This window comes from Mesoplodon mirus (assembly GCF_964341445.2).
Source record: "Mesoplodon mirus genome assembly, chromosome: 12".
NCBI lineage: Eukaryota > Metazoa > Chordata > Mammalia > Artiodactyla > Ziphiidae > Mesoplodon > Mesoplodon mirus.
In genome coordinates, this window is record NC_138988.1 from 104,562,063 (window position 1) to 104,585,667 (window position 23,605).

Here is a 23,605-nt window from a genome sequence, read left to right on the forward strand (position 1 = left end):
GAGGCAAACGCCTGGAGGCTTACAGCCAAATTCTCAATTTTACATATTTTGATAGACTGAGATTAACTGACACACCAGTTTTTTGGGGGTTTTTTTGTTTTTTTTGTTTTTGCGGTACGCGGGCCTCTCACTGTTGTGGCCTTTCCCATTGCGGAACACAGGCTCTGGACGCGCAGGCTCAGCGGCCATGGCTCACGGGCCCAGCCGCTCCGCAGCATGTGGGATCTTCCTGGACCAGGGCACGAACCCGTGTCCCCTGCATCGGCAGGCGGACTTTCAACCACTGCGCCACTAGGGAAGCCCACCAGTTTTTGTTACTAAGCCCACCTGTGCTTTTACCATCACATTCACGCTACCCAGAATAAACCCAGGAGAAAAATGCCTGTCCACCGGGGGTTTTCACTGCAAAAGAGAAGCATTGAAAGACAAAGCTATAAAATATCTTTAAAATTTTGTTAAATTATCTTATCTAACTCATTTTCAAAATTGGAGTGAAATTCCCTTCCTCTCCTCTCTTCCATGTTTATTCTAATCTTTTGACCAATAAATATTTATTTCTTTATTAATTTGTTTCTATTTTATGCCGTTCTCTTTTAATCTTTTTTCTTGTCTCTGGTGGTGCTGGCTGTATGGTAGATATCCAATCAATATTAAAGATATACCTTGCCTATAAGCTTCTATTTCTTTTCTCAGAGTGACAGTACAGCTGTAGTTCAGAGTTAGGATCCTGGTTGTACCATTTCTGAATTATATAACCCTGTGAAATTACCCAACTTTATAATAAAATGGGGCTAATAGTATCTATCCCAAAGGGTTGCTATGAGGAACAAGCAATTAATAATGTAATGTACTTAGAAATGCGCCTGGTATGTAATCAGTACTTAGTATATATTAGCCATCATCATTGTCATCACCATCACCATCATCACCCCCGTCACCATCACCATTACCATAATCACCATCACCATCATCACCCCCGTCACCATCACCATCACCATCATCACCAACACCATCATCACCATCATCACCTCCACCATCATTATATCCCTGGGCTAAGTGCCAGGGATTCAAAGATGAATCAGTCTTTTTGCCCACTTGAGGCCTATAATCTAGTGGGAAATTGATGAGAAAAAGTGTTTAAGAAGGGCTTCCCTGGTGGCGCAGTGGTTGAGAGTCCGCCTGCCGATGCAGGGGACAAGGGTTCATGCCCCAGTCCAGGAAGATCCCACATGCTGCAGAGCAGCTAGGCCCGTGAGCCATGGCCGCTGAGATTGCATGTCCAGAGCCTGTGCTCCGCAATGGGAGAGGCCACAACAGTGAGAGGCCCATGTACCGCCAAAAAAAAAAAAAAAAAGAAAGAAAGAAAAAAGTGTTTAAGAAAATGTTGCAAGCTATACTGGGGTGGGAGTATGTGCTGATTGCTGTGCAAGTATAGAGGAGGGAAACTAAAGGACATTTTCCTGCCCTTTCACTTAAAAGAGAAAGTTCCAAACTCCTGGGCTCTAATCTCTAATTTTGGTTTTCTGCAGATTTACTAAACATGCCTCTGTGTTTGAAGGTCCTTATCTGAAAAATGGGAAGGCTCTGAACCTATGGGACTGCCTTTAGATTGTTTAAAAGCACATTTGTAATTTGTCTTGATATCTATGACCTGCACTTACATGGTGTTTCATGCTTGCAAGTCACCCTCAGGCAAATTTTACTCTCTTTCCAAAGAAAAAAAGACTGATTCTTTGGACATCCATACAATTTCATTAACTTATAACATATAACTTCAGAACTTGTGATAATTTGGGTGGATTGGGCTAATGTTTACCTTTCATGTGGTATTTAAAAAGGGTTTGCTTAGCTAATTCAGAGAAACCAGGACTGTGAGAAGAATGTTTATCTCCTTAGAAAGGGGCCATCTGTTCTAAGCAATGTAGAAGCCCCTTTTATAAAAGCTTACTTTACTCTCCTACTTTCTGGTTTACAAAACCCACTCACATATAGCCTCTCATTTTTATTTGATTTATGTGTGAACTATATCAAGACAATACAAACAGAGGTCAAGGGTGACAAACACATTACAATATCCTTTATCTATCCATGAAGATGGGCCTTCTTCTACAAAGAATGCCAGAGTTTTACATAATTTCTTTTAAAATAGTGAGGTCATTTGCTTTCAAATACTCTAGTCTGTACAGGGCTTCATTAATTCAGACTGTTCTGCCCTCTAAATTACTATTTATTTTGGTATTTTTTTCTGTATTTGAATTGTGTAATATAATTGTTCTCAATATGGGGTGAGTTTGCCCACCAGAGACATTAGCAATTTCTGGAGGCTTTTTTTTTGGCTATTACACCTGGGTGGGGGAGAGTACTGTGGGCTTCGGGTGGGCACAGGCCAGAGATGTTGCTAAACATCCTATAATCCTTGTGACATTCCCCATAACAAAGAATTCTCCAGCCCCAGGTGTCAGAAGTGCTGAGGTCGAGAGAGCCTGATGTGATGTGTAACTCACATTACTCATTACTCAATCGTGTGCCCACAGGCTAAGGAGCAGGTGTGCTCACACCCTGGCCTGAAGGAAACAGCACCAGCCAAAGGCAAAAGGACAGCGCCTCCCACAGGTAACCTTTTTATAAGACTAGATATTTGTGGGTCAAGTTCTCTTATACAAGTCGCGAGGTTGTTCTTGTTCAGAGGAAGTTACATGTTCGTGATGCCCTGTGTCGGGTGAAGTGCTGTTTGAATACCTTTTTTTAAATTGGCTTTGGGTCCTACTAGTTACAAACTAGAAATTCTTTGGGGGCCCAACTGTCAGTCCACTGGTCACGTTTTCTCCTACCTTGCTTCCCCAAAGCTTTTATCTGCCAATAAAGAGAAGCCTGTATAGAGATGCCATTCTGTGAAGCCAAAATTACACCGATCACATGCGTCCTTCATTAAAACACTGTGTCCTATGGTGGCTTTTAGAGAGATCTTCCCAGAAGAACAATCTGAGAAAGAAACGTTTAATAAAGCTCAACACGAAATAGGCTTAGAAGACCCCTGCCTCTAGTTCAGAGAAGTTTTGCCGCATTTCATACAGAAAGACCACAGGATGAAATAGAAGGTTTTGCTCTAAGAAATTCCACAGAGCCAAGAGAAAGTGAAGACGGGAGAGACATTTCATGCCCAGAGAGACTGAGCTGACAAGAAAATAATAGCTCTGGGGATGATAAGCAAGGCTCTGCAGATAAAAATGAATGGCCAGTGTTCAAAGAAGAGAAAAATGGGCTTCGTTCTAAGGAAAAACCTGGTGACCGAGAAGCTAAGGAAAAAGGAGAATCCAAAATTCCAGATGAAACAGTGCTGGACAAGAGTTCAAATAAAGAGCAGTGTGTTTATAGAACTAACAGTGGTCAATCCTATGAAAGGTAGGGTTTAAAGCATTTGCTTCCGCAGCTGATGTTTTCTGCAGATCTATGTGCCGTTGCAATTTAAGTCCATATCGAAGGATAACTGAAGTGACTCTGCCTTAAAGCAGTGGTTTAGAAGCCACTTTCCCAGCTGTGTGGATTTTTCTTGGCCACGTTTTCTTGCTGTTATTTTTTCTTCTTGCCTGTGACGTTTTCAGGCATTTTACTGTTTTCTAAGTCTTCTACCAAATGATAGATGGATATAATGATTAGTAGTAATCACATCCAGTATTTTTACAATATCAAGTAAAAGTTTCTTATTTTTAGCAGCATAGAGCACACCCTTCCTAAGATCGATAACTGAACAATGATCAGATTGATCAGATGTATAAATTGGCTGCTTCCCAAATATTGTGAGGATTGAGTACACAGTAGGTTATTGAATGATTCTTCCTCAACCGTGAAGTTTCACATATAAATTCAGGCAATTATATAGCCAACTAAAATGAATTAATCTACGTTATGATGAGCCATAGAATCTGTTTGGAACAAAGAGCATCCCAATTCAAACATCTGTGGTATTTTTTAGGGATTTAAGACATAATTCTTCTTTCTTTTTTTTTTTTTTGGCCGCCCCGCACAGCTTGTGGAATTTTAGTTCCCTGACCAGGGATTGAACCCAGGCCCTCAGCAGTGAGAGCGTGGAGTCCTAACAACTGGAGTGCCAGGGAATTCCCCTTATTTCATTCTTAACTAATGTATTTTGGAAACTAATTGTAGAGAAGTCTAATTTTCCAAGAATTAAATGTAAACACTAATGTTTACTAAGAAAGTCCATCACTGCAAAGATGTTTTTAGTAAGGTCTGGAGCTGTTGGGAAACTTAAATTAGGTGCATTCTTTCACCAGTAAAGGCTGACTCTCACTGCTGTTACTGTTCAGAGACCATTGCTCCTTTTATTTTGCTTTAACGTGGTCACTTCTATCCTCTTTAAGGAAAGGAAGTGAAAAATGAAGATCAAATTTGTTAGGGAGTCATAAAATGACTGCCTTTGTAAAGGGTCAGTGGACTAACTGGGGGTCACTCTGAGGTTGTTAGGGAGAGTCTCTGGGATGCTGGTCATCTCCGCCTGTAACCGTGCTGCTTGGGATGATGGGGATGCTTCCTGCTTCATCTCACCCCACACACGGACATCGCCAACTCTCCATCACGAAGCTTACATCCCTTCAACAAAGCATCATCTTGAGGAAGCTTTAGTGCTCAGAAATTTGGCCATCTGAAAGTTTTCTCCTGGAAACTTTGAGAGCTGTGGCTGGATTTTATTTTCCAGGTAAAATAATGGCAGCATAAAAGCCATAAAAGCCATTTTCACATCACGAACCACAGGAAAGTCAGCGACAGGACCTGTTTTGCAGAATTCTCATCCGACAGAGCCCTCGGGCGGCAGTAAGCAGAGAGGGGCAGAGGTGAACTTGGTCCAGGAGGAGAACAAGAAGGCAGAATAGATGCGGCAGGTGCAGGTGACAGATGCACATGGAGGACACAGGAAGCCGGAGGCGCCGGGGGGACCAACAAGACAGAGTCCTGGGGTCCCCTGGAGCAAAGACCCCCAGGCAGCAAGATCGGGTGACCCCCCTGGGTAGGAAACGGCTTTTGTTCCAGCCCTTTAAAGCTCCTTAACCTTTCCAGCAAACATTTCCGACTAAATTTCACTTAGCCTAACAGCCTGAAGGAGACATCATGCCACAGTGATGTCATTTGTGTTCATCACTCAATCACTTTTGGGTTCTTTTCTGGTCTGAAGAGACGAACACCACCAAGAGAATTCTTTCATACCTTCCTCACTTTTCAGCATATTTATGGTGTGAAGGGAGAACGTCCCCATCAAATCAATTGCCCAGAGATTTATATTATCTGAATCTTAAAAAATATGAACACTTGGCAAAGCACCTAGCTCAAGAGAAGTGCTCAAGAATTACATTTTGAATAAATGTAAATTTTTGAAAGCAAAGTTATTATCTACTCACTTTCCTTTGTACCCTTTGTATGCATGTAAGAAGCTGCACACAGTAGATGTTTAAGTAATGAATAAATGGGGAAATGAATAGGTTCACGGCAAGCAAATTTTAACAGCAGTAACCATGGAAAAGTAAAAAGGATGCTGGAAGAATATTAGTGAGTAACTATGTATTTTAGAACTGAGGTGGACTGGAGGTTAGATGCTTAGGCTGAAAAGTAGAAAGCGGGAGAAATTTGAGGGCTGTACAATACATACTTCGCCAGTTTTACTGGGTGTTTTATTTCAGCCAGGAAAAATGCATCTTTGTGCCTTAAATGTGTCTTAAATACTGGCTAAAATATTTTGGAAAGTCATATATAGTAATATCAAAACTTTCAATGACATGAAGAAATTTTTCATCTTTTTCTCTCTGCCTTAAAGAAAATAATGGACTTTATCAGTGGTGCTTTTAAAAAAATGGGTCAAATGGTTTCTGGGGTTTGTGTTCAAATGTCTCCAGTTTGAAAGTATTACCTGTTTGGACTGTACGGGGCTTGGAGATTTGCAGTTGTTTGACGTTTCTGAAAGCTGCCCTGAGGGAGATAGGTGCCATGGTGCAGAGGCCCTGACACCCTTTCTCAAAGGTGTTGCGTGTCACCTTCACGAGCCATATATCCTAACATGAAATGAAAACTTACATTCCCTGGATCATTAGAAATAAAACAGGTGGCCCATTGTGTTTTATTATTAAACGAGCACATTTGCACTCAGGCCCAGGCCTGGCCCTCGGGCCGCTTCTCATGCGGCCTTTCTCTCACCTGCAGACGAGGCCCGGGCACCGCCTGCGCCGTTTGATCACCGCATCGTGACAGCCAAGCAGGCCACGGTCAACAGCTTCTACACCGTGAGCAGAACAGAAATCTTAGGAGGGTGAGTAGTGCTCAGCTTCAATACTCTCTCGACAAAAGAAGAAAGGAGCGCTTTCAAAGAGACAGGGCTTTTTCTGTTGTTTTAATTCTTACAAGTGTTTTTGTTTTAGTTTTTGTACTGCTTCTTCATGTTTTTAAATTTTTATTTTATATGGGAGTATAGTTCATTGATAATGTTGTGTTAGTTTCAGGCATACAGCAGAGTGAGTCAGTTATACATATACATGTATCTATTCTTTTTCAGATTCTTTTCCATTATAGGTTATTACAGAATATTGAGTAGAGTTCCCTGTGCTATACAGTGGGTCCTTGTTGTTTATCTATTTTATATATAGTAGTGTGTATATGTTAATCCCAAACTCCTAATTTACCCTGCCCCCCACCCCGCCTTTCCCCTTTGGTAACCGTAAGTTTGTTTTCTATGTCTGTGGGTCTGTTTCTGTTTTGTAAATAAGTTCGTTTGTATCATTTTTTTAGATTCCACATATAAATGATATCATATGATAATTTGTCTTTGTCTGACTTACTGCACTTAGTACGACAATCTCTAAGGTCCACCCATGTTGCCACAAATGACATTATTTCATTCCTTTTTATGGCTGAGTAGTATTCTATTGTATATATGTACCACATCTTCCTCATTCATCTGTCGATGGACATTTAGGTTGCTTCCACGTCTTGGCTATTGTAAATAGTGCTGCTATGAACAAAGAGACGGATCTTGAGAATTTCATAAGTGTTTGCCAGTCTCAACCAGAGAACCGGAAACATCATAAGCGAACATTTTAAGAGATGAGAGATGTTAACCATTTCTGAAAGTCATCACTGATGCCGGAGAGGTTGATGTGGCGACTACCCACCACATTGAACATCTGCTTCACTTCCCGTGCTGTCGTGTCTGGAGTGAGTCCTCAGAAGGTTTAGAAGCTTGAAAACCGAGGAACAGAACGTAGAAATGAGCGAACCCTGTATTTCTCATGGCGCATGTGTGTCATTGTTGGTTTCCATTTATGCTGTTACCGTATGAATTACTATTATTACTGTATTTCAGTCGGTTACTTGCCTCCCAGAAGGACTTATTGGCAGGACATCCACATCTCCCTGAAGAAGGAAGAGTCAAGTCTATCGGAGGCGGGGCGGTCACTGGGGGAGGTTCCTTCTTCTTCTACCTCAGTCACAATAATCCCCCTGCGAGATCTTGAAACTTAAGGCTTAAATTATTCAGTTGACTCCCATCAACATATCTATGTAAAATAGGAAGAGGAAAGCAGAACATTTATACAAATATATAGAAATTTACTTACCAACACAGGGAAAACACGCGTGGCTACTACAGAGCGCGTTCCTGCCTATGGTCCTTGGGGGCGAGGTTGATTTTGCAAAGCCCCTCTCCCCTCTTCCAATCCCATTTACCTTTTGCCCTTTGTCACGTGGATGCACATGAACTTCCTCCTCCTCCGCTGGCCGCCTGATCCATTGTGGCGAAGGCCCCTCAAGCCTGTGAGGATGGGCTGAGGGGGAAAGGGATATTTGGGTGGCAAGCCAGCGACTGTGTCTCTAAAGGAGAGAAGTTATTTGCAGAAGCGGCTTTGAAGCAACCACCAGGGTTTGCGCGTGCTTCTGATCGAGGTTTGTCAGTGACTCTTAGAGTTTCCTTCCTGCCCCTTTGGGCAGCGTTGACTCTTCTTTGTCATCCTGCAGGCAGGACCAGCTGCCTATCACCCCCCGTTCTGGGCTCAGTAAGTAAGTTAGAGGAACACAGTCAGATGTGTATGTTTGCCTCAAAATGCCAAGAGGTCATCGGCAGGTGGACCTCCTTCTCAGTAGTAGGAGAGTCAAGATGCAGCAAATTATCCTGCACTTTGGGCAGAGCTATTGCACCATGGCAAGGATCCCTGGACCCTGCATGCGGTGTCAGGCCCCTGAATTTTCCTGGGGTTCATCTCCCCCGTGGCCTGTAGGGGGATTAGAGTCCCTTCTCACCCCGTTCAGTTAGCATGACATTATCAGCCTGGTGGACCAGCAGGGACCCTGTGAGGTCACCTCATCACTCAAGGCTTTGCAGAATAAACAAGGCCAGAGAGATAGATGGGGTGGCCCTAAAGCAAAACAGCGACGAGGCACCACTGCTGGGCCAGGCCGTTCTGGGACCCGTTGCTAATTAAGAAACAAGCCTTTTCGTAATGAACAGCCACATCTGAAGCGCCTGGGGCTGTAGGTTCATGAGCTCCAGGAAAGAGACCACGCCTGGGCCGGTGGGCGGGATTGTAGTCATGCTCGGCTGTGCTTACGGACCCATCTGCTTCTGCTCAGGGAGCGTGGCTGAGTCGGGGGGATGCGGTGCCCTCGCCTCCACTCCCGCCCCTTCGCTGTTGCAGCAGCCCTCCCCTCTGCTGTGGGCTTCTGGCCACGACGTTGGGGAACTCTCCTTCCACTCCTGCATGCGGCCAGCGCGACACAGGCAGGCACGTGGGTTCCAGTTATTTCACTAAATCAGGCATCACAGCAAGCAAGTCAAATTTGAAGATTGTTCTTGAGTGTGCCTTTCAGTATGCGAGGATATTTGAAAGAAGCTGTCTTAAGGAGTATATTTAGGACTTCCCTGCTGATGCAATGGTTAAGAATCCACCTGCCAATGCAGGGGACACGGGTTCGAGCCCTGGTCTGGGAAAACCCACATGCTGTGGAGCAACGAAGCCCATGCACCACAACTACTGAGCCTGCGCTCTAGAGCCCACGAGCCACAACTACTGAAGCCCACGTGCCTAGAGCCCATGCTCCGCAACGAGGGAAGCCACTGCAGTGAGAAGCTTGCTTGCCACAACTAGAGAAAGCCCGCACGCAGCAACGAAGACCCAATAGATCCAAAATTAAATAAAATAAAAATAAATAAATTTATTTAAAAAAGAAGTATATTTAAATTTATATCCAAGCTAAACTGTCAAAAAATCTCACAGGTGATTACGTAATATGTATTTTGATTAAATGTGTGTATATGCAATTTTGTTATTACTTCTTACTTATTTATATGCATTTTCCAAAAATAATCTGATATGCCTGACCTACAGTCTGTGTCACTCATATGCTTATGAAGCATAGCTTGTTACATTCATATGTATTCGGAAAGATTCTATTTTTTCTATGATGGAAGTTCTCAAATTTTAGGGTGCATATGAACCACCCAAGGGGTGTCATGAAAGTGCAGCTTCTGGGGCCTCCCCCGGCCTTCCTGTATCAGTAGGGCTGGGGTAGGGCTGGGACATCGCCCCCCAGGGAATTCTGATGCCAGTGGCCTGTATCAGAACTTGATGTGTTCTAGGAGGTATTTTTTTTAATTAATTAATTTTTCTCTGCGTTGGGTGTTCGTTGCTGTGCGCAGGCTTTCTCTAGCTGCAGTGAGGGGGCTTCTCATTGCGGTGGCTTCACTTGTTGCGGAGCATGAGCTCTAGGTGCGTGGGCTTCAGTAGTTGTGGCTCGCGGGCCCTAGACTGCAGGCTCAGTAGTCACGGCGCACGGGCTTATTGCTCCACGGCATGTGGGATCCTCCCGGACTAGAGCTCGAACCCATCTCCGCTGCATTGGCAAGTGGATTCTTTTTTTTTTTTTTTTTTTTTTTGCAGTTCGCGGGCCTCTCACTGGTGTGGCCTCTCCCGTTGCGGAGCACAGGCTCCGGACGCACAGGCTCAGCGGCCATGTCTCACGGGCCCAGCCGCTCCGCGGCATGTGGGATCTTCCCAGACCGGGGCACGAACCCGTGTCCCCTGCATCGGCAGGCAGACTCTCAACCACTGCGCCACCAGGGAAGCCCGGCAAGTGGATTCTTAACCACTGTGCGACCAGGGAAGTCCCTGTTCTAGGAGATACTGGCTACAGCACGTGCATAACAGGCTTGCTCATTCAAAGTCAAAAAGAGGGGTGCCGGGCAGCTGTATTGTCCACTGGGCAGTGACTGGAGCAGGGCCCTGGTGGGGACAGACCCTCATGCTGGGCCTCGTCCTCTTCTCTGGCAGGGGGCGCTTCGGCCAGGTTCACAAGTGTGAGGAGAAAGCCACAGGTCTGAAGCTGGCGGCCAAGATCATCAAGACCAGAGGCGTGAAGGACAAGGTGAGGGCTGTGTGGTGTGGACCCACCTGGCCATTGTCCTCACGGCGCTAAACCGGCCCCTCCCTCTCCCAGGATGAAGCGAAGAACGAGATCAGCGTCATGAACCAGCTGGACCACGTGAACCTCATTCAGCTCTACGACGCCTTCGAGTCCAAGAACGACATCGTCCTGGTCATGGAGTAGTACGTCCCCCGCCGCTGCCCCAAACCTACACACACAACCAGGGCCCCTTTGTATGTGGCTGCGGCTCTGGCCTGCCTCGGAGCTGCTGGAGGATGCTGGGGCACCCTGATTCTGACTTGCATGTGTCAGAATCTCATCCACTTCAGGAAGGAAATTACTCTGGAATTGATGTCTCCATGTGAGATTTTGTTGATAAGTAGCAGGACGACAACAGAGGTTTAGCTTTATTTCCAAGCTGTGCTGTCAAAACCCCGGCTTAACTCTTGTTCTGGGTAACCTGGAGGAAAGTGCTTCCTGAACTGCATCTCACCTTTGACCTAACTGCTAATACAAAGTTCATGTCAAACTCTTATAAGTAGGGCTAAGAAGCTTCTGTTTCAAATTACTTTTATAGAAATGTAGTAAGTGTTTAGTTAGAAAGTGAGTCATTCTGACACTGAATCGGTGTTTGTGGTTCACATCATTTCCCCACCCCTAGCCCCCATTTTGGGTTTTGTTTATCACTGTGCAATGGGGATTTTGGATAATAAAATATCCAGCATCAGCCACATAGAAGCATTTTATCACTGAAATTAGTCTAACCTTACCGTGGTATTTGGAATCCCTCCCCCTGCCTTCTTAGCATCCTCTTCATCCTCCATATGTGTTAGGAAATGGCAGAGATGGACCCATCCCAGAGTTGTAGCCACTGGATGAGAGGGCTTTGAGACTTTCCATCTGTGAAAGTGATGGTGGCTTAAATAAGGGCCTTCAACGTAAGAGGCATCTAACTGAGAAGGTAGAGTCATAGCTGCCCACACACCTTTTGGAAGAGTCAGAGAGGCTCAGACACAAGAAGCACGTGCTCATCAAGAGGTCGTGACTCGGGACGCCTCCCTCTTTCCCTGCAGTGTGGACGGAGGGGAGCTCTTCGACCGCATCATTGATGACAACTACAATCTGACCGAGCTTGATACCATCCTCTTCATCAGGCAGATATGTGAGGGGATACGACACATGCATCAGATGTACATCCTCCACTTAGACCTGAAGGTAGGGTGTGCTTTGCATCACCTGAAATGTAAACCCTTCCCAAACCCTCCCCTCAGTGAGTGGACTTGGATCAGGGGCCCTGTTGGGTACTGTACACCAGCTCGGGAGATTGATCCTGTCACTAGGTACATATTCAGGAATTTGAAAATCTGGACTCTTAGCCTCATCTCCCCATTCTCAACTTCTCTCACCTCCTAATATGTGCATGTTTCCATCTGTAGGGAACAGCTATTCAGATTCTTGTAACTTGCCTTTGTTAAAGGAATTCACATGGGAGATGGTTTCCACCACCACCACCACCCCCATCATCGCCACCACCATCACCACCACCATCACCATCATCACCACCACCCATTGCCACCATCACCACCATCATGACCATCATCACCACCACCATCACCACCACCATCACCACCACCATCACCATCATCACCACCACCCATTGCCACCATCACCACCATCATGACCATCATCACCACCATCACCACCACCACCATCACCACCACCATCACCACCACCACCATCATCACCACCATCACCATCATCATCACCACCATCACCACCATCACCACCATCACCACCATCATCACCACCATCATCATCACCATCACCACCAATACCACTACCACCACCATCACGAACGTCATCACCATCACCACCATCATCACCGCCACCATCACCACCATCATGACCATCACCACCATCACCATCATGACCACCATCACCATCACCACCATCACCATCACCATCACCACCATCATCATCATCACCACCATCACCGCCACCATCATGACCACCACCACCATCATTAGCATCATCACCATCACCACCATCATCACCGCCACCATCACCACCACCATCACAGCATCCGTGTTGCATCCTCTCATTATTAGGATGAGTAGGTGGGAGAATTTTAACTAACTCAGAATTTCCTGGTTGTAGCCAAACTTTCCAGCTCTCCAAGAATCCCCAGCATTCTCCTAAAACCTTTTAGGAGACTGAGGACTTTAGGGATTGTTTTTCTACAGGCATACTAGAACACAGAGGAGAAACCTATGTCAGAATGGGCTACAGGGCAGCCAGAGGGAGGTGCTAAAAGGGCGAGGGGCAGAAGGGTGGGGGGTGGGGCTGGGCAGCCCCCTGGGAGCAGTGGAAAGCCTGTGCCAACAGCAGGGAGCCAAGCCTTCTTTCTCCTCTTATTTAATGAGCCTTTCCTTTTGCTCTCTCTCCCATTATGAAGTCCCTAGAATTGGACTGTGCATAGTTATAACCAGGGAAAGACCAATAACTCCGACCAGCTCTAATTTCGTAAAGCTCATCTTCTTGTGTGGCTCAGTCATTTTCTCATTTCCCTGTTTGCACAGCATGACAGTGAGATAAAATATATATTCTGTGTAACATACCATCTACTGCAAGTCATCAGGGATTGCAGAGCTAAATAAATTTAACTTCCTTAAATAGGTTTCCATGAGCCGCTGCTCCTCTAACTTGGCTTCCCTTACTCTCTTGATTTATGTCCTTTGCCTCTCCCATTCACAGGGCAGGAGGAAGTGATATATAAAATGACAAAGTCAGAGGTTAAAAATCATTAACAAAGCCCGTGGCTATGAGCTGGTTTGTTAATGCGTATTTTCACGGAGCATTTTCATTGAGTGTAGATAGTCTACAAATATCCCTAAAGGGGTTTGATTGGCAATTGAAATGAGGACCTGACCTGTCATAAGTCAAACATCTCCATATGTGGCTTCATAATGTTGATTGAGGACCTGCAACGGGCAATTTTAGCCGTGGCTTGTATGTAAAGATCATAATAAAAGCGACAGCTGGATGGATCATTAAGGGTCAGGCATCCCTTCAGAAAGCTCCTTGGAAGGAAAGGGGCCCAAAATATTGGATGCTTGTCACTATGTAGGGGAGATTATAGCTGACTTAAGAATGGTCTCCTTTATATATTTTTTGTGTTTTGCAAAACTTATTCAATGACTATGCTTTAATTTCATAATTAGAAAAAAAATTTAACTTTTGAAAGTGCCCTCGGAGCTGTTTCTTTACATTCTGCAAGCAAGTATTTTATGTCGCGGTGCTCTTTGGCAATTGAACAGCTTTATACATGATCGATCAGTTATTTAAGCATGAGGCCAAATCTTCTTGTATAGCACCCACTTTTCCGTAAGTCGCCTTTTCTTATACACATCTGTTTTAGAGATAGTTTAGAAAAAAGGCTTCCAAAGACATTATGCCCAACCAAATGGACTATAGATTATTGGCAAGGTGACACTAGGTCATTTCATAAAGTGTTTCTGAGTTTCTGATCTCATTCTAACCTCTTCTCTACCTAGACGGGCAGGGGAGGGGCAGCCATGATCCCACCTAAAGGACGGGACATGAATCCTGGGGGTTTGGCAACTTGGCTAACACCCCCCCACCCCGCTTCCCCCCAGCACTTAGGGAAGAGTTGGGGTTAATTAGAGCTTGAAAGTTTCAGGCAATTCTTTGACAATTTTATTTCTCTTTTATGGATGACCTTGACTTTAAAACAAATCTCTTATTTTTCCCAGACCTGGGTGTTTCTATCTTAACAAAGGTAGGTACGCTTGTAAGACATTCTGTAAACACTGAGCTGTAGTGCTACCTACCTTTCTCCTCATCACCCTGAGACTGTCCGGTTGGCGGGGCAAAGTCTTTCCAGACTCAAACTCCAAGGGAACACTTAGTCAAGGGTTTTAGACACTGAGACCAAAGTCAGCAAAACTCTGGAATTGCTGAGAATGAAGAGTGAACGGGGGTGAGGGAGCCCTCCTTTTACATATGACTTTCCCACAGACTGAGCACAAAGGGAAAGTCTGGAGGTCAGGGCCGTTCTCATTACAGTGCATATTCAGTGTGGCTGGTGGAATGAATCAGGCCATTTCTCCTGGAACTCATAAATCCTCAGGAAAAATATTCCTCCAAGAAGGGGAAATTCATACTTAATAATTTTAGGGGGCAGATGTCAAGGCTGAGACGGCCCCCACCAGTCCATTTGGAAAGTCCTGGGGCAGGAGGCCTCGGCCTGAACTCAGGCGTGATCGGCGGCGGCAGAGCTGGGGGAGGGATGGGCGGGGCCAGGCGAGCTCGGCAGGGGACCTACAGCCTTGTCCACCACATAATTAAAGGAGAAAATACCCACGCAGACAAGCCAGCCCCAGAGGGAAAGGCCTGATATGTTTTTCCCGAGCATCGTTGTATTTTTAGTTGTGGTTCAGGGACAATTTGAGTGAAGGATGGCTGTTTTCATTGCTAATGTGTCTCTTTCTCCTGGCAGCCTGAGAACATCCTGTGTGTGAATCGGGATACTAAACAAATAAAAATTATTGACTTTGGATTGGCCAGAAGGTATGTCAGTTTGGACATAGGTGTATGAACTGAGTTAGGGAGCATGATGGTGCTCTTTCTTTGCAAAGAAAACTCTGATGTACCCCTTGGTTTCATATCCCCATTTAGAATTAACCAAAGTTATGTTTCAGCTTTACCTTGCTGGCTTCAGAATTTGAATGTTTAGGAGTTTCCACAGCGCACGCAAGAAAAATATGGAATATTAAAACCTAATACAGTGCAGTTATTAAACTTGAAGACATTAATTCAGGGTTTGTAAGAGTTTGTCTTAGTCTTTTATATTTGTTCCATGTGTAAAGAGAATAGTTACTTTAAAAAATTAATAGTGTGAGCAAGATTGCAAAGGGTTCTGGCACAGATAAGCCTCTTAACAGTCTGTATCACTGCTCCTTTTGTTGTGTTCCATAATTTGTGCTCGAAATTATTCCAAGTGGCTTATCTCGCAATTATTTCAGATTATTAAGGCTTTCTAGTGGGAAGCTTCTTTACAAGTTTTGGACACTATCTCTTCAATATGTGGTTTCCTTTATCGTCTCTTTATTTTAAGTTTGCTGTGTGGCTGCAGTTCTTTTGCTTGTAGACTGCATCCTTTCCATTTCCGTGCTTTTTGACTTTTCATTGACCCTCTCCATTCCTCTGCATTGCCTCCTAAATTTCAGATACAAACCCAGAGAGAAGCTGAAGGTGAACTTCGGAACGCCAGAATTCCTTGCCCCTGAAATTGTGAACTATGATTTTGTTTCCTTTTCCACGGACATGTGGAGCGTGGGAGTCATCGCTTACATGCTGTAAGTGGACCCCCAGCCCCTCTGACACTTGTTCTCAATCGCCCCGCGTGTTCTATTTGCTATTTTGAATAAAAACCCTAATTTAGGTCTTTCGAAAATAAATAACTCTGTTCCATAGTCAGATACTTCCTAGGTTCTGTTAACTCCCGTGGTTGAAAGGAGTAAACTCTTTCCCTATACATCCCCTGAAAAAGTACAAGGATGTCTTCTTCACTAATCACCCTAACCCTAGGACAACTCCTAGTGCCCCCAAAGAAATTAGAAAAACACAACCGCCCCCAAACGTGTGTCCTGATCCCTGAAATGACTGAGCAGCCTTACTCTTCAGAAGTGATGTTCCTGGCAGTTGCCGTCTGTGGATGTGACCGTACTTTGCTAGCTGTAAAGTGCTTGAAAAAGGCAGTTGTACTCTTCTCTGAGATTCATATCTGAGGGTAGCTGCCGCCTTCACTGTGACCTTGTGGAAGTTAGGAGTTGGGTGGGAGACGTAGCATTTTCTCGATTGCAAAAACATATTATAAAATTATGCTTGGGCTTCCCTGGTGGTGCAGTGGTTGAGAGTCTGCCTGCCGATGCAGGGGACACGGGTTCGTGCCCCGGTCCGGGAAGATCCCACATGCCGCGGAGCGGCTGGGCCCGTGAGCCATGGCCGCTGAGCCTGCGCGTCCGGAGCCTGTGCTCCGCAACGGGAGAGGCCACAACAGTGAGAGGCCCGCCTAGCGCAAAAAAAAAAAAAATTACGCTTAATTCTTGGTGATTTGCCTTCTTTCAGTTTTAAAGGACAGGACCAAGAAGGCAACTTATCTGTACAGGGTTTGAAGGTGTTTAAAGACTACTCAACCCCGACTCCGTGTCTTACAGACTCAGCGGTTTGTCCCCCTTCCTGGGAGATAACGACGCCGAGACCCTGAACAACATCCTGGCCTGCAGGTGGGATCTGGAGGATGAAGAATTTCAGGACATCTCGGACGAGGCCCGGGGGTTCATCTCCAAGCTTCTGATCAAGGAGAAGAGGTGATCACATCCACTCTGTGCTCAGGAAGAAGTAGGGGTAACAGAGAGGCATGCTCCCCCAGGGTTGTGAGAACTCATGTCAGAGAACTACCACCCCCTCAGTGACATCTGTGATGCACCTGCAGCGTCGTAGTTAGAATGAGTTGATGCTCTTGACGCAGTTTCCTGAGATCTGGGACTGCCGTGGTCACGAGGCTTGAAAGGGGCTGCAAACACCCATCCTTCTGCCTTTGCCAACAAGGCGCTTAGGGTCTCCTGCTGGGCCTCTGTGCCCTCACCCTCAAAATGAAGGGTTCGGGACAAGTTGTTCCCATGATCCCTTTCACATCTACGAGGCATATGTGGCTCCATGTAGGTGAACACTTGACGATCATTTCATTTGAGAGCCTGCTATGGACCAGACTGTGCCAACTGCTTTACAGACGTTCTCTCTTTAACCCCACCCAGCCCCGTGGGTGGAAATTATCCATAATATTCTATGCATGAGCCTCCAAGATCATACGGCCAGTTAAGTGGCAGAACCGATGATCAACACAAGGCTGTGCACTTAACTGTTATGTATGACGTGGACTTCTAGTTTTCTGCCCTGCTAAAATCCCATAATTCAAACTTCAGTGGATGAAGAGTAGGGATACTGAAATACAGGGGCTTGCATTTTAGAACCGTGGGGGTGATGGGGGTCAGGGAGCGGCAGGGGTAAGGGGTCTGGTGCAGAGCCTGACATACTCCTTCATGCGGCGCTTCACTGACTATCTCCAAGCTGCCAGGAAATATGTCTGGGGCTTTGAGAACAGATGTATAAAGCCCAGTCCCTGCCTTTAATTAAGTCACGAGCTAATAGAAGACACGGGTATATTTTAAAAGAGGCAGTGAAATGTGGTTAACATTTATTAAAGATGGAGTATATTGACACGGGCCAGAACTGAGCCTGCAAGGTGAGGAGGGCTTAGCCCGGCTGGAGTGTCAATCGGAGAGCTCTTTAGAGCCAAGGAAGATATGTAAAGACAGCATCACTGTCTGTATATCGTACCAGCATTGCTGATGATGTAACCAGCATCGCTGTCTGTACATTGCTGAATGCCAGCAGAGAACAGATGCAAAAGGTCATCTCCGTCAAATCTTTGGAGGCCGAGAAATCCACACTGACTGAGAACCTATGTTACACACGTGCTCTTATGTGTCAGCTGGTTTAATCCTCCAGCTGATCCTGTGAGATGTGGACGCTGTCACAGTTACTTTACAGATGAGGGAGCTCAGAGCAGGGAAGCAGCCGCCCAGCTGGCCCAGGGGCTCCGGCACCCTTGCTCTGCCCACCCTCAGTCTGAGGGCTTCGTTCTTTACCTAAAGAGCAACAGTTGCATGTTTGGGCAGAAAAACAACGGGCTAAGCATTCAAGTCAGTGCATGAATGAAACCAAGGCCAATGCCAGCTATTACTATCATAGAATAAATTTCTGGGCTACAAAAGTACACTTGGAATTGTATTAAATATGTAATTATTAGTACAATGTTAGAGTTAAGTTTTTAATAGTCAGCTCTTGAAAGTTTGGCACTGGAGTGCAGGGATAATATTTTAACACTGTCAGCTGTTGGAATGCTTCTGAGGTCCAACACGGAAAATTTATGGTAGTCAACAGAATAACTCTTCCAACTGAAGTTGGTGGAGGTCCAGAGGTTTTTTTTTTTTAATTATATCTATTCACTTAGAGTCCTACTGGTGATGTTGTCACCAGGTTATCCTTCATTGACTAAAGTAAGGGCTTCTCTCCTCGTCTTCTTTTTAATTGAAGTATAGTTAATTTATAATGCTGTGTTAGTTTCAGATGTACAGCCAAGTGATTCAGTTATACATAGATATTCTTTTTCAGATTCTTTTCCATTACATCCCCTTCTTATACTTAAATATTTGGTGTCTAATGAAGCAATTTTATTGAAGCAATTCTATAGACTGAACTTCATGACTGCTTGAAACTACTTTCTTGATACTGTTTCAGAAGCAGACTTCAGATTATTGCACTCATGATATTTAAGTTTGAAAGGTTATTTTGTTTAATGTGGTAAACATTAGCACACAAGACAGATTTACAAAGCTTAAACTTGTGATATATAATCTTTATGATTCTTCCTCATATATTTTTTAATTGTATAAACCTTTGTTGGCTCAAGAATTTCTAATATTCTCTCTCTCAGTACTTACATTGACGTTCCATCTATTTCTCCATTTATTTGACTCTCAAAAAACTTCTTAATTCAAGCATTAGCAATACATATTATTCAAAAGTTTTGACACATAAATTGCTTTTGCAATCATCAAGAATCATAGTAGAATTTTGTCTTATATTAATAAATATATGTTGATTCTTCAACTGACTGATAGAAGTTCAATGTATGAAGCTCAGACATTCCATCAAGAATGGTTACTTCTATCTGAAGATAAATGTTCAATTATTGACATGAATTCTGAATTATTTGCCTTGCTTGTCTTTGACATTTGGCCATCTGGTCTCCCAAAGGCAGTGGTCAGAGCCGAGGTCTCTTTTGCCGTGTTTGGAGCCTGGAACCAGGCCAGCCCTAGACTATTATGTGAGAGAGAGAGACATCTCTATCTCGTTCAGAGCCTTGGGTGGAAGGGGAGGTTCCAAATGCAGGGGATACAATAACCCCCTGCATTTCCCTTTAGTTGGAGGATAAGTGCAAGTGCAGCTCTCAAGCACCCTTGGCTGTCGGACCACAAGCTCCACTCCAGGCTCAGCGCACAGGTAACCGTGGCTCCTGGTTTTCCCTCTTTTCTAGTCGGCTTCAATCTTCTGATGATCAGATGCTAGAGGCACCTTAGCCTTGAGTGAAGTTCTTTCTAATTAATTTCTCTTGGGCTTCAAATCTTGTGCTAAAGTGTTAAATTGCTTAAAATGTGTTTATTGAGCAATCTATGTTTTTAATGAATGCTAATTACATTGTTTAGTAGAGGATTATTTTCAGCAGAACTATTTATTACATTTACTATTTAATTACTGTATCCATTACAAAGTGAATCGTATCACTGTAACTGTGCCCATGCACACATATAGCCTAGGGTATATAAACGTGTAAAACTTTGGAGAACACATGTTAATGTACATTCAAGGTAAATATTCTCCTTAAAACACAACTCAGAATTCTAACTTCTGTGCTTACCTGGTTTAGTCTGCTTTGGGTGCCAAAAACCTGTAATATTCAGCTTGGTCAAGAGATTAATACAAGTACGTGTGAAGGAGACTCTTACCAAAGACTAAATGAAGGTGCCTGGAGTGTACGTTCAGAGTAGCTGAGCGGTGCCCTGTGGGCGCTTCTTGAATGGAGTCCCCATTGGCTCTCTTTGCCTTAATTACTGTTTATACCCCAACTTCCTCGTCTGCCTCTTCAGCACAGATTCCTTTCCTAAGCTTCAGATCCGAACAGCCACCTGTGCGCTGGGCATTTCCACGTGGATGTTCTCAGCCCTAAACGGAACTCACCCCGCCCCGCCCCTCCCCGACCTCACCTCATTCTCAACCATCCTCCCAGAGTGGCACCTCCCCCGAATGGCCTCAACTGGACCCCAGAGCATCTCTTTGCTTCCTTCCTCTCCCTCAATCCCCTCATCTCATCTGTAGTTTATCTCCAAGTTTCTATACATGATTTTCCCCAATTATTTCTGGAATCTGTACAATCCCCATCCGAGTGGTTATCTTGCCCGGGACGCCTGTCACCTGAATTACTATCACAGCCCCCTTCAGACCATCTCCATCCAAATACGGTAACACAGAGGCAGATGTGTAACGTTTAAGTAACTTTGCTGAACATTCAGGGTGGTCAACGGGGCAAGCACACAGAGAGGCAGTGAGCGCCCTTTGCCATCAGGCCTCTCCGGGGACGCAGGCCTGGCGCGAGTAGCAGTTGGGACGGCTGCTGTCGTGTCCTGGCGCCGGATGTGTCTGATACACTCTCCTTTCCTCCACCTTTGCTCCTGCACCACCTGGGGCTTTGGAGTGGAGCTTTTCCACTGACCAAAACCCTGGGATGACTATGCTCCAAGTACTCATTTTTTCCGCATCCAGTTTTTATTGAAATTAAATTCACTTCTAAATTCAGCATCAGTAGTAAGTTTTATTTGTGTCTGAATATACCTTTCCTTGATAATTGGTACTGATGTCAAGTAAAAATAGGCTTATTCCCTAGTAGGTACCTCACCCAGACTGCATAAACTGCTTATTAGGGTTACCAACCTATTCTGGGCCAATTTTCCACCGATGTATTTTTATCCAAGCTTATTGGTGTCCAAATACACTTTGACGTGGTCGACAATATGGAAACCACAGCAGGTAATTAATGACATTATACAGTTTAAAAGTGTTTAAAAATAGTTTTTAAACCATATAAAGACAACAACAACAAAAATCACCTTTTTGTTATTCTATCCAACTGCTGGTACCTAAGGTGAATAGATATTTCAAGAACAGTGAGGATTTTAAAAAAATTCCATTGTATAAATCCAGTTAGTTTCCATGAAAGTTATAATTATACAGCGCTGTGCCAGGCACCGTTCTAACTGCTTTGTGAAAATTAGCTCATTTGGTCCCCAGGCCAAGCCTCCGAAATGGGCGCTGTTATCATCCCCGTTATGTGGACGAGGCTGCTGAGGACAGGGATCGGGGCTCATCCAGCATCCCGTGCAGGCAGCAGGCTCGGGAGTCGGATGAGGGTCCCCACTCTGCCACCCTGCTGTGACCATTCCGGAACCATCCCTGTAGGACATCGTTGCTGTTACTGAAGGCCAACACTCACGCTCAAGATAGTTTATTTTTCAGTGAAATATTGAGACTAATTTTTCCCAGAAGACTCATTTCTGGAATAATCTTGGTTCTATGTTCTATAGAATCAGAATTCAACTCTATGTTGAAAATTTAACGCTTACCCAAACTATTTCAATCTAAAGTCTATTTTTAAATGTTCTCTTAATAAACTTTTATCCCTTTTAATTATTTCGTGCTTAAAAGCACTTCCTGTTTCTGAACTGCTGAGCGTGACTGTGGTCATTGAATTTAGGAAGGATTTTCCTCCTTAGACGCCGAGGCCCTGAAGTTCTCCGCCTTCTCTGTTACGCTTACAAGGCTGAGGTTCCCACCTTTGCTCTGTGTCACAGTCCACACGTGACCCATCTTCCGTCAGAGACAGCTCTCACCTGGGATGGAGCAGACCCTCACTGCACATCTGTGAGAACTCAGCAAGCGCCTCCTGTATTCCGTGCTTTGTGGCCAGAGGGAGGGAAACTGAACAAAGGCAACATGATTCTCTCCTCCCAGAGCTAATGACCTCCCACCTGTCCTTTCCGCCCCCGTGCACCTGCCTCAGCTCACGCCCCTCTTCCCATTTAGTGAGCTAAGAACATTGGAGCTGATATTCAGCCTCCGCCCACTCTCTTCTCTAATTCACCAAATGAAATGATTTTCATTAATTACAGCTCTGATTATATGATTCCCTGATCAAAAAAATCTTCCAGTCTTTCCCCTCGTGCACCATGAACACCCACACCCAGCAGTTCGGGCCCCAATGAATCCCGATGTCGGGCTCCCAGCCCTATCCCCACGGCTCCTTCCGGATCAGCCCAAATCCCAGCCAGTGTCTGAGGCCCACTTTCACTGCCGCCTCCTCCAGGACGGGCTTCTCAAGCCCCAAACTGGGGACGCTCTCTCTGTCCTCTCAAGACTCTGCCCTGGCACTTAAATCTTGTCAGCTGGATTTGAGAACATCTGGAAAAAGCAGTGTCTGTGTCTGACTCATCCTTTGGTCAGTCTGTCTTGACTCTTGTGCTTTGTCCAAGTGAGCATTTGTTGACATGAGTTTTGACAAAACACACACGTGTAGAAGTCAAGTGTCATGGGGTACAAAGCTCTTTGTCCATGACTCTGAGGGGAAGGGTGGTGATGACGGAGCTTTAGGGGAGAGTGGGGACGCCCTCGAGCTGGACTCTGGGGCCGGTTGGTGCGTCTGTAAGAGGCCGTCAGCCGTTCAGCCTCCAGGGACGTCTCTGCAAGGGCAAGACATACCTGGTGACAAGTCACCGCCTCTTCAAGTGTTGTCAGATCTCAAGTCAGGAGCTGATGAAAGGTTCTAATCCTTCTCGAAACTCTCTTCTTGGTTTTCCCAGAAGAGGAAGAATTGCTGCCCTGACGCCCAGGACCTGGTGGCCAAATAGACCCCGGAGGGCGCCCTCTTGAAAGGTTGGTCTCGGGCGTTTTCCTGAAGAGGCGTTTGAGCCTAGAGAGGGGAGGGGAGAGAAGGGCCATCTGACTGTGTGGGACGCGGGGCAGCGTTTCCTCTGGGGAGACCCTGAAACCGGGCTGCTGTGTTTGCACCCCGTCTGCCATTTTCTAGTGCAGAAACCTCCAGTTCCAGATCTGTGGTCCAGAAATAGTCTCACTTCCTATGCTTGTTGAGCGGCTCCAATGAGATCATCCAAGCAAAGCCCGGAGACCAGGGCCTGGCACACAGTAGGTGCTCAGGAAGTAACACCTGCACAGAAACGGTCCTTGGGAGTCTTTGCAACAACCGTGTGAGATCAGGGGAAATAATACCTTCTTTGTAGAGATGGGAAAACCTAGGATTAACCCCCCAAGACCACAGCCCTAGTCAATGGTAGAGCAAGATCCTACCCTAAAGCTCACGCTTCTTTTCCCCCCTGAGCTGCCTCCGGGTCTGGACCCCCTCTGGGACCCCAAGGACCCACCTCTTCATACAAAGCTTCTGCCCTGCTTAGAATTTTATCAGAATTATTCAGAG

General features: G+C 45.3%; 1 protein-coding gene across 1 annotated transcript in view; it reads left to right on the forward strand.

Annotated features, from left to right (window-relative positions):
• The window catches only part of MYLK4 (myosin light chain kinase family member 4), a gene marked incomplete at its 3' end in the record, with an annotated part of 88,387 nt that extends 65,366 nt beyond the window's left edge, over positions 1 to 23,021 (forward strand). The window contains exons 3-12 of the mRNA XM_082638094.1: positions 2,535 to 2,613; positions 6,208 to 6,313; positions 10,323 to 10,416; positions 10,489 to 10,598; positions 11,490 to 11,631; positions 14,936 to 15,006; positions 15,666 to 15,794; positions 16,656 to 16,808; positions 19,488 to 19,566; positions 22,974 to 23,021. Coding sequence (XP_082494220.1) covers positions 2,535 to 2,613; positions 6,208 to 6,313; positions 10,323 to 10,416; positions 10,489 to 10,598; positions 11,490 to 11,631; positions 14,936 to 15,006; positions 15,666 to 15,794; positions 16,656 to 16,808; positions 19,488 to 19,566; positions 22,974 to 23,021 — 1,011 coding nt within the window. The remainder of the gene's footprint in view (positions 1 to 2,534; positions 2,614 to 6,207; positions 6,314 to 10,322; positions 10,417 to 10,488; positions 10,599 to 11,489; positions 11,632 to 14,935; positions 15,007 to 15,665; positions 15,795 to 16,655; positions 16,809 to 19,487; positions 19,567 to 22,973) is intronic.
• Positions 23,022 to 23,605: the final 584 nt, after the last annotated feature.